The sequence below is a fragment of the Antennarius striatus genome, chromosome 16, assembly GCF_040054535.1.
Source record: "Antennarius striatus isolate MH-2024 chromosome 16, ASM4005453v1, whole genome shotgun sequence".
Lineage (NCBI taxonomy): Eukaryota > Metazoa > Chordata > Actinopteri > Lophiiformes > Antennariidae > Antennarius > Antennarius striatus.
Window position 1 is genome coordinate 13610950 of NC_090791.1, and position 11883 is coordinate 13622832.

The window sequence follows — 11883 nt, forward strand, 5'->3', positions numbered from 1 at the left end:
GGCAAATATCTTTCAAACATATGTTTTCTTTCTGTTCCTTTACTTCTGTCCACATTGTCTCACTTTGTCACCAGTTAAATGCGTACAGCTGCACTAGTGAATGGGAAAAGGTCGGAATTACCCCTGAGCCACAGATAAGTCACATCAAAACACTCTACCACAGAGGGCATGGACATGTAAAAGGAGATCGATGTGTTATACTCATGTTATGTGATATCTGTGTAGACATAAGGGAAGAGGGGTGGGAGTCAAAGGATGTGGATCACTGCCGCAGCACCCACCAGTTCCCGCAATGAGACCCTATTTTTCTGTCTTTCCAGGCATTTCCTTTTTCAGAGTATTCCTGGCCTGGCAAGTCTATAATTTAGGGAATGGAGGTTCATGCTATTCCTAAACCCTTTTTTTATGTTTGTAGTGGGTAGTGTACGCAGGGGGCTGCTTACATTGCATTTCTTTGACAAATCAGCCCTCTTTCAACAAATTTAAACCAAATGTTGATACAATAATCCACTTCTTAACAGGCAAATAAAACTCCGTGCTAAAGGGAGAGCTGCGTATAGGAAATAGGTTAGTATGGTCACACTGTGAGGCCATTTGAAATATGACCAGGTCACGACTGCGATTAAAGGAAAGCCCACCACATCAGTCATCAGCATCTCAGTGCAAAGGAAGTCGGGTGTTTGGACAGTGGGCGGCAGGCCCTGCCTGTGATGCCTTTGGTAAATTCTGGAAAGAGAGAGAGGCACATTTTTGCTTATTTGGCTTTGAATGTGTCATTTCCTCTCATGTGTCTTTATTTCTGACCCACACCCAAAATCTGACCTTTTATCTGTATTACGTGTGTGTCTGGTCCCATCCACTGCACACACTGGTCATACTACCTTATAAAGTGTCACTAAGAGTTTAGTAATATTTCAGATAAAATTCTGGCACCAACAGAGAAGGCACAGCATGAATGATGGATGAAATTCATATTAAAACAAAACAAAGAATTCATCTTTTAATTAGTTGCCTCACGTCTCTCTCTCCTCTCATTCTGTCATCAAATAGAGGAGACAAATGGAAAAGGAACCGAGCAACAAAACACTCAATTATGGAAAAGAGTAGAATTTGCCAGAGCCAGAAGGCTGACAGCCAGTTGCCAAATATGATGTCAGGGAATAAGGCAGCCAGAACAGATATAGTCCTCTGTCTCTCACACTCGTTCATTCTCTTCATTATTTGGCATTATCCAATGCACCATGTGATTTGAAACTAGAATTAACTGATGAGGTCCCGAACCACAACGTCTTGAAACACACAATCCCAAGATGGTGCTGCAGTGGTGAACTTTCCATTTATTTCTGCCTCCAAGTAAAGGATGAGAAACAACAAAAGAATGTGTCTATAGAATTCTTACACAGAGGAGGAGTTGAATTTCTCATGCATGGGGTGGGGGGGCAAATCACTGCCAGACTGACTCTATTAAGTTTACGAGTATGATGTCACTACTCTTGTTTTTTGTTAGTAATTTCAACAGTATTTTAATATTTACTGAAACTGTGACTGTATAAAGACTCAGATGTCAGAGAAACGTCTGACATCAGATGAAGATTTCTCAGCAAAACCCACATTGTTGGTTTCTCATCTGGGAATTATCATCAGAATGCAGCTAGCACTGCGTTCTGTTAATAATCTCTTAAAACCTGCTATACACTGACTGTTTAGTGCCAAAAAACAAACAGACATTGTTAGTAGTGACCTAACAAGAGAAGATTTGTACCTCGCAGTGCAGATTGAAAACAGAGATAAAAGAAAGAAGCTTCAGTGGGTGGTCAGAAATATGACTGAATTCTAATGTTGCTCTATAACCCCTGGATGCTGAATCAGTCCGTGTGCTGTTAAGCTCTTTCAGCATATGACAATAGGGTTGATGGTATGATTGTGTTGTGCTCACACTTTATTTTTGCTGGTTGCAACATTAAAGATTCATATTCTACTCCAAAACTAGAACACACTCAGAGAGTGCATGCACCATTGTCACCTATCAGTTATTGTATAATTGCACTCTGTGTGACGCCTGCATCATGGTGGCGTTGTAATACAGTCTAATTAAAACCCAGAAACCTGATTCTACCATTTACAGTCATGTATTATCATCAGAAATGTTTTTTTTTTTCCATAATGGTGGATCTGGAGCTACACTTTACAGATTTCATTCATTCATTCATTTTCCTACTCGCTTCATCTGCTTGCGCCGGTCACGGGGTAGTTGGAGCCTATACCAGATGGTATAGGGCATGTGGAAGGGGAAACTCCAGGCGTGACCCCAGTGCACCGTGGACTTTACAGATTTATAAAATCAAATTGAAAACTGTAAAACTACATGATCTCTGCTACATGTTAGTGGCATGTCCTCCCCCATATATAGAGTATATATATTTATATATATTTATTTTTACCACCTCGGCCCACATTAGTGGAGTGGCAGAACATCGTGTGTTGTCTAAGCTTTGTTTTATATTTTGTACTCCTTTTTATTATTTTCCGTGGCTTTGAGAGACCTGAGTGAAGTCTCACAATCTGATCCTTTTTTTTTTATTAGAGTTAGATTTTTATAAGACAACATGATAGAATTATTGCATTTATTTATTAAATACATGTTAGATTAAAATTGTATTATTGAAGATTTGGGAGATTAATGCTAGATAAAGATAAAAGTTGAGGAAAGTGTGAGGAAAGTCGCCTGTGAGTGACTATTTTTTTATGTGTCATCCTGTGAGCTCTCTATCCGCGCAACAGAATTTTGACATAAGGATGAGAAAATCTGGGAGCTCCTGACCTCCAGAGTTCTGCTGTGCTGATTGGTTGAGGCCAGAGTAGGGGCGGAGTCTCCCGCCAGCACGCACTCATAAATGTGCTCTGTGTCTGTCTGACTGTAGTGTTTTCACAGTGATGAACGTCGTCCGATACGCTCTTCATCTCTCAGTTTGACAAGAGGCGCGTCTTGGAACACTTTGGGTTAATTTGGTCTAGGCGCTTTGCTGGAAGACTTATCAACTGCACATCTTTTTTTTCTTCTTCCCTACTGTTTTCCCTCACGCTTCCTTGAATCAAACAGTTTTCCAAGATGACCTGGACGACGAACAGCTGTTTTGTCACTCTGGCCGTCCTGTTTGTCTGGCGGGTGGAAGAAATAGCGCAAGCCTGCAGCTGCTCCCTGGCGCATCCTCAGCAAGCGTTCTGCAACTCCGACGTTGGTAAGACTTGTTTTTTTCCTCTTTGTGAAATGACTGAACAAAAGCAGCTTTTGTTCCCAATGTTTGTTTGATTTTACTTTGTCAGTGATTCTAAAATGTACTTTCTTTTATTTATTTTTTCTTGCTCCCAAGTTCATATCCTTTCCTCTTAACGGTGGAGTGTACTTGAAGGGCGTTTTTATTACATTTGGTAACTTTGGTCGTGCTTTTTTCTTTCTGCATCAGCAAGTTTGATATCTAGGCATCCAGTTTGATATGCAGTCATCCAGTGATCGTCAAATTGTCCATCAATCTGTTTTCATTGTTATTTTTGTAATTATCTTGTGGACTTCATATTAAAATATCGTATAGGCGGTTATATGGGTTACTGATCTCATAGCAACTATTGCAAATGGTCATGCCAAATGAAAGGCTCCTTCCAACCTCAACGCTTGACCAAGTTAAGAAGTTTACGCTCCACTTCATCGTTGACCACTGACAAACAATTTAATTTACTCTTCCATAAAGGCCTTGTACAGTCCCCCTGTTATTTTCTCGTTACAAAACACCACTTGTTGCTGCCATCGGCTCAGGCCTGAAGCTTATGAGGCTCAACAGTGACCAGCTTGTGCTGCTGTTTAAACTGAGGTTTGCTGAGGGCCTTTTTTCTGGGTTGAGAGCTGGCTGAGTGTGTGGTATGTATACAGATGCTGACTTATTCAAAGGTTTCCCTTTACCATTGCATTCCTCTTGAGGGTGAAGAAACCACATTATCCTGCCAGATTTTACTGTAAAGGGGAGTCTGATACATACTATGTGCGTGCGTGTGTGTGTGTGTGTGTATGTGCATGTGTATGTGTGTGTGCATGTGATTTTAAGTATTAACTATAGCCTTTACATTGTTTTGATACAAAGACAGTTTCAAACTTGCCAATTATGCTATTTTTTTTGAGAGAACTTTGGCAGAACTGGCAACTCTAACCAATGGAAAAATGGTTTCAGTTGCAGACTTTTAAATCATTTACTCAAGCAGAAGGCGTGGGATTTCATCTTGTGTACTATACTAAGATGCTGATAGCAATTTGCCAATCTCTGAGGCCACATCCCAACTTAAAAACCTTCCTTGCTCTTCCATCAGTGCCATGGATAGACCGTCGTATTGACACCTTGCTGACGACTCATGGCTTTCAGTATCTTGACCAAGGACTGACTGATATGTGGATTCAGGGACTTTCTGAGCCACATCAACACCAATAGCACATTAGCAATTCAAGAAGGGTTCATGTGGTGTGTGAGTTCAGTTACACGGTAGTTCTTTTTTTCTTTGTTATTGGCCTGTAAAATCACTGGTTGCTATACAGAAAATGAATGGGTGGCGCGAAGTGATGAGATGCTTCTTTCCAAATGAAGGTCATTATCTACCACCTATTGCGGTGCCTGAGCTCAGATGAGTACAGAGTAATCTTTATTTTAGATTCAGGTCTCCGTAAACAATCGGCGCTCGTGTACTAATGAATGAAAGGCATTCACATTAGTGGAATCTCTGTTTAGAGTTGGTTTTCTGAAGGAAAAGTATTACTTAAATTACGTGGTAGAGGAGTCAAAGTGTCTGGGGTCTACAAAAAAATGATTCTCTGAACAAAAAGTGGTTTCGGTGATGCAATTAAAATTCTTGAAAATTGGGAAGATCGTTTTAGTCAGACGTGTGAGTGAGGTCATTGCGTCATTAGGCCTCTTGCATCATCAGCTTTCAGGATGATGCATTGTGTTTTATCGTAACATTCTATTTGTGTGTGTATCTGTGTGTGTGTTGGGGGTGTGTGCAAGTTAGATTAAAGTAGAAGGTATAGAATTACAAAAATCCAAATGAAAAGCAGAAGGTGGTAAAAGCTTAAGCAAAGCGATCTGTACATTTTACTGGTTACTTTCCACCTCAGTCTGAGTTGACTGTGCTCTTCTTCTAAAGCCTGATGGACTTTTCCATCTGCGCCATTTGAAAAAATGTACACATGTAAACATGTTCTTGTCAAACCAGAGGACTCAGGAATGAAAGGGAAATATAATAACAGGACCCTGGGGATGAGAAGATATTTATACTGGATTTTACGATTCTTTATAATTACATGGTGTACGTGTACTGCTCTAGTGAAAAGGTTAAGCTAGTTTTCTTTGTTTCTCTAGAGTGACTTCTGGCATTAACACAACCTCACTCTGCAGCCTGTGGGAACACAGCTTGCATTATATGTGTGGGCATTCCCGTATAGAGTTACATAACACCTCCAACAATAAATGCATCCATTTGATTTGTCTGGCAGGGTAATTTAATGTCCTAAAACCCTTTGATTTGATGATTATATGAAAAGCAGTGCACCTGTTTAGAATATAACATGTTTACATCATTGTGCAATTCACAAATTCCCTTGGTTAGGTTCAGCTTTGAAGAGTCACTTTGAATTTGTTATTTAGTTTTTCTCGTTTAAAGTCTGGCCACTTTGCGGCTTCTCAGACATGACATGCGTTTGCCTTCTTCCCTTTTTCTTTGTTTTTAAAGCACTCCCATAACGACTATGCTGCATGCAATGAGGTGTTATTACATGGTTCCCCTTACACCCTGTTTACTGAAACTTCTTCAAGCTAGGCCATTCTTACTAGTAAATGTCAGCACAATAAACACTTGCTAATCTTTTCCCTCACAAAGTTATTTTTACATTTTTTGCATATAGTCCAAACCCTCAGATGATATCATTTACATAAGCTCTCATATTTCAAAGCAATTATAACCTATTTTCACCTGCTTCATGCTAAAATAGAAAGAGAACAATCAATGTGTGATTCTGCACACTCAGACAGAGAGGTTTACCACTAATCCATCATGTGGCAAGAGATGTTTCTCAGAGCTACTGACACACTGTGTTTGAAAGAGTTGATCCCTTCTTAACCAAAATCCTATCCAATAGTGTGCGCTGTCATTTAAATCCTGCCTTAGTGTGCGGTTTGCTTGTCAATCCATCAGTTACTTCAACTGCAGCTCTGAAAGGAAGTACCCGGCTTGCACAACAAAGTATTTTGAATTTTGGCCAAGACGTAAATGCTCCTTCTCTCTGTTGTGCACTGCGCCTCCTCTCCCTCCCCGTCAGCATGCATGTTTATAACTGTAGTGCACACACAGGACACTGTTCTGTTATGCTACCTCTGCAATCTGTTCCTGCTCTCTCTCCACTCCGTTGTCCTGCTCGGGGAATGCAAGTATTCTCAATAATGTGATCTTACTCTGCATCTGTGCACACACTCTTTTTTTTCCACTTTTTTTCCCCAAGAGTTGACGCTTTAGTCCCTTAAAAGGAGATGTTCTCTAAGCCTCCATTGTCATCAAATTAGGCCACATATGGCTTCCAGCTTCATATTTTTCTCATACAAAAGCAAATGAAGAGGCTTGATCTTGTTTGGGCAGGAAGCAGACTGGTGATGGTCCGAGGCTGTCAGTAGCTGAAACACTTGGCAAAAGCAAAAGCTGAGCTGGGACTTCAGAGAAACACATCTGGTTAACATTAGTTCTGTCGCTAGCCTCCTCCACTTAAAAGCTTCGTCTTGAATGTTTTTCCAGAATAGTTCTAATAGTTCAAACACGCTGTAATGATAGCAGTAATCAAGTATCAAGCTTGAGCTGGCACTTGATCAATGCGACACAACTTCAACATTTGAAGTCTCAAGATGGAAGTATTAAAATCCATGAGTCATGATGTTTTTATTGACGACTCAGTATGTCAGCACATTTGTATGGCTCAGAGATTATTTTTCTATTCAAACTGTAGTATTTTTTGCCCTTCATTGAAACCTTTCTGAATCTGGTGGCTGCAATTTCACGGAGAGAAGTAGGTGGGGAAGCCATACGTCAAAGGGGGGAGTTTTGATTTGCATGTCAGCACCTCCATCCAGACAGAGGCAGGTCAGCAAAGAGGCCTTTGGCGCAAGCGAAGCATTCTAGTTCAGCTTTTCAAAGATTTGCTGACTAGCTTCTTCCTGTGCTGGCCCGGGACCTTGTCGAGCAGGCAGCACACATTCCGCCTCTGATTGCAGCTGATGAAACACTCATGTGCCTCCGTCCTCCCAGCACCTGGTGTGTGGAAATTTCTTAGATCCAAGCCACAGCAATGTTTTGCGGCCAACTACAACATGCCAAACCTAGGCAGGGCTTAGATCAGATGCAGAAGAACCCAGATCCAGAGCTTTGGATTTTTGGCAGAGTTTTGGCAAGACAGTAGTGTTTCACTTTGTCTTTGTGTGCAAAGATGTAACACTGAGTGGTTTTTGCTGTTTCCTTGCAGTAATCAGGGCGAGGTTAATCGGAGAGGTGGAGGTTGACGTTGGCAACGACATCTATGGAAACCCGATCAAAAGGATCAAGTATGACATCAAGCAAATTAAGGTGCGTGCGGCAAATCTGTCATTTTCATCTTCTTCTGTAAACTCAATTCAAATATGAATCTAAATGGACTTTTCTCTATGTGAACTGTCAGATGTTCAAAGGTCCCAGCCAGGATATTGATGCCATCTATACAGCTCCCTCCTCTGCAGTTTGTGGAGTGAGTCTGGATACTAACGGCAAGGAGTTTCTGATCACAGGTATGATTCTGTTATTCTTCACACATTATAAAATAAAGAAAATATGATTTCTCCTTCCTCATTTGTATCGATTTTCATGTCATCTCACCGATGCTAATAAGCTTTCTTTCCACATCAGGCAAACTGGAAGCTGATGGGACTATGCATGTCACCCTCTGTGACTTCATCCAGCCCTGGGAGTCCACCAGTGCCACACAGAGGAAGAGCTTGACTCAACGCTATGCGATGGGCTGTGACTGCAAGGTAAAGTACAAGTATATTCAGTAGATCAGAGCAAAGTTGCCACAAATTATTCTTATTTTGAAATATTTATTACTGGTTGTAAATTTAATCCCTAATCTTGGTCTTCAGATTACCCACTGCAGCTCCATCCCCTGCGTGATCAGCAGCCCAGCAGAATGCTTGTGGACAGACTGGGTGACTGAGAAAACAATTAAAGGAAAGCAGGCCAAGCACTATGCATGTATCAAGAGGAGCGACAACTCCTGTGCCTGGTACAGAGGAGCTGCACTACCAACTAATGATTTCCTGGACATTGAAGACCCATAACTCCTCCGCCATCTCACAGTCTGAGGATGTTTGCAATGGAGATATACATTGATATGCCAAAAACATAAAAAGTCAAAAAACTTTTCTATTTTTTGTTTCTGTTTAGGAAGGATGATTACTTGGTTATTTGCAGAACTTTTTTTTGTTATTTGATCGATAAATTTGTCAATACAGCATTTTCACTGAAATCCAAAGCACTTCTCCCTTTGCTAAAATAGTCATCACAGTTTAGTATTATGTTAATACTGTAGCATTTTCTTTTGTACTTTTTAGTTCTGATCTCTTTTCCAACCAAATGTATTGTTTAAAGTGAACTGTAACTCTGTAATGAAACTCATACGTATAACTTAAAGGGTAAAATTCTTTGGATCTAAATGAATAACACTCGCTGGCAATCAGCACCCTGATCTGTGACAGCAGAGCTGTTACAAAGTGTGCTGGCTCTTGCATGTCCTGCTTAAGATTCGCTCTTGTGTCGAGTATGCAAAGCTTTCCCCTTTTTTTTTATTGACAAGCATGCACTTTCAACACAAGTGTCTCAGCAGGCATATTGTCTAATGGAAAGAGGATGGAATCCTCCATTTTTGTGTTTTATATTTTATCGCTCCTTTTTGTAATGCTGTAGTGTTTAGAGCATATTTAAGGTCATAAGTTGTAATTCTCTATGTGAAAATATTAAATCACACCATTTGTATTGCACAAAGATCCATTATTGTAATAACGTAAAGAATTATTCACACTTTAAATGTACATTAGCAGTTAATTTGTAAGTCTAATTGTTGACTCAATTGTTAGTGAATTAGAGATTGATTTATCCAATCATCTATTTTTTTCCACAGCCTATTACATAGCCATACATGTGTTGAAAAAATGTCATGTTACTTTCATGATTGTGACAGTGGAAAAGGATTCATTCAAAACTGTCAAGTGTGATGTGCTGGTTTCACATGAGATGTTTTTGCATGCATGTCCAACTGAAACAATATTGTACATTTGACCATGATATTAAATGACAAACCATATGTTCATACTTTAGACTGTTAATTTCCACATCAGTGATCAATCCCTGTGGCTTCAGGCATCATCCAAAGGAAATAAAAAACAACACATTTGGCATCAGTTTGGACGCATGAGGTGCCAGGTGTGAAAAAGGATCAATGGTAGAAAACACAGACAGCAGTTCTCAGGAACAACAGTCTGCTGCCGCCTAGTGGCGCCATCCACACTGACTCAAAGCCATTCCTCTGCATATTCACAAGTGCAATAATCAATGAGTCTCAGGATCTATTCTCTTCACATAGACATTAGAGTCCGTCAAACTGATTTAACAAACACAAACTCCGTCGTCTGTGAGATTCGAAAGGGGACACCAAACCGCGTAAGGATGAAAACTGCTCACAATTTAAAGGGGAAAGTAAACTCATTTTAAAGTGATATACATTTTGAATGAAGAAATGTCTGACATCATCCCTGTGGTCGGGAAACCTTCAAATCTGTGCTGCAGCAGCAGCTTCCGTATCCAGTGGTCACGTGGGGGTCTTACGTCATCGGAGACAACCGTGGCTTTAACAGTCAGGGATAAAATCGTAGTTACCTGTGAGGTGAATGGTCGTTCCAACACCACAGGAGTTAGATACAAAGATAGGAACCTACATTTCTTCAGAATGCCTTCTGGAAAGATTGGAAGGAAATGGAGAGCAAGGGTAAACGGTCAAAATGACCAAAGATCCAAGAATCTGCCATGAGCACCCAGCTGATTTCCAAAAAGATTTGAAGGTGAGATCATTTTTGAAAAATTCATATTATTCCTTCTGAACTCCCAAGGTTTTGTGGATAATTAATTCATGTTTTGAGCGGAGTATCAGGCGATTATGGCACTCCTGAAAAGTAAACAATACCAGAGCGATAGACAGGTCATTTTACTGAGAAGATCTGTGAAACTTAAATAAAATATACAAAAACAGCATGTCAGGCCCTGATCCACATACATTCGTAAATACAAGACATATTAATATAAACTAGAGTTATTAACTCCACACAGTCCAACAGTAACGGTTAGCTCAATGCTAACATAATATGAAAAATCCCATGGACGGGCTAGCGCGTTAGCATCGCTAGCGCGATAAACTTACACACCGCAAACCAAAACGGGACACTAACTAGTAAGTCACTCAAACAATATGTGCATTCACTCACAAACTTATGAGCCTTCTAGGTACAACAGGAAGAAAAAGAACAGTGAGTGGAAAAAACTGACATGAATACCTGAACTACAGGTAAGAACTACTGACGCGTACAGCCACAAACTGCAGCAGCTCAAACAATCCACTGAAACTCTTAGAGGGCCAGCACAACATGATTTGAGATGATTTCTTGATAAATGTGATACTGTTGGCTTGTTACGTTGTCGCTTGACTTATACAGTATTTATATAGAGAGTGTAGGATGACTGGTGGTGAGGAAGATGAAGAGGACAAAAACAGAGCAGAAGACGAAATGGTGGAAGCTAAAAAAGGAAGAGTGTTGCATGACTTTTAGGAAGGAGTTAAGACAGGCTCTGGGTGGTCAGGAGGTGCCTCCAGATGACTGGACAACTACAGCTAATGTGATCAGGGAGACAGGTAGGAGAGTACTTGGTGTGTCATCTGGAAGGAAAGTAGATGAGGAGACTTGGTGGTGGAATGAGGAGGTGCAGGAGTGTATACAGAGAAAGAGGTTAGCCAAGAAGAAGTGGGACACTGAGAGGACCGAGGAGAGTAGACAGGAGTACAGGGAGATGCAGCGTAAGGTGAAGGTAGAGGTAGCAAAGGCCAAACAAGGGGCTTATGATGACTTGTATGCTAGGTTGGACAGTAAGGAGGGAGAGACTGATCTATACCGGTTGGCAAGACAGAGAGACAGAGATGGGAAGGATGTGCAGCAGGTTAGGGTGATTAAGGATAGGGACGGAAGTCTATTGACAGGTGCCAGTAGTGTGATGGGAAGATGGAAAGAGTACTTTGAAAAGTTGATGAACGTGGAAAATGAGAGAGAACAAAGACTAGAAGAGGTGACTGTTATGGACCAGGATGTAGCAAAGATTAATCACGATGAAGTGAGGAGGGCACTGAAGAGGATGAAGAGTGGAAAGGCAGTCGGTCGTGATGATATACCTGTAGAGGTTTGGAAGTGTCTGGGAGAGGTGGTAGTAGATTTTCTGACTGGGTTGTTCAACAGGATCTTAGATAGTGAGAAGATGCCTGAGGAATGGAGAAGTGTGCTGGTGCCCATTTTTAAAAACAAGGGAGATGTGCAGAGTTGTGGCAACTACAGAGGAATAAAGCTGATGAACCATACAATGAAGTTATGGGAAAGAGTAGTGGAAGCTAGACTAAGGGCAGATATTGATAGAGAAGTACAGAGAAGGCCAAACGGAGCTGCATTGTGTTTTTGTAGATCTGGAGAAAGCTTATGACAATCCCAGAGAGGAACTGTGGTATTGTATGAAGAAGTC

At 40.8% G+C, this 11883-nt stretch overlaps 1 protein-coding gene across 1 annotated transcript; it reads left to right on the top strand.

Moving 5' to 3' along the window:
• Positions 1-2908: 2908 nt before the first annotated feature.
• LOC137610012 (metalloproteinase inhibitor 2-like) lies at positions 2909-9420 on the top strand. Its single transcript, XM_068337403.1, has 5 exons — positions 2909-3239; positions 7544-7644; positions 7736-7841; positions 7960-8084; positions 8193-9420. Exons 1-5 carry the CDS (start codon positions 3110-3112, stop codon positions 8388-8390), a joined length of 660 nt encoding a protein of 219 aa, XP_068193504.1. The 5' UTR covers positions 2909-3109; the 3' UTR covers positions 8391-9420.
• Positions 9421-11883: the final 2463 nt, after the last annotated feature.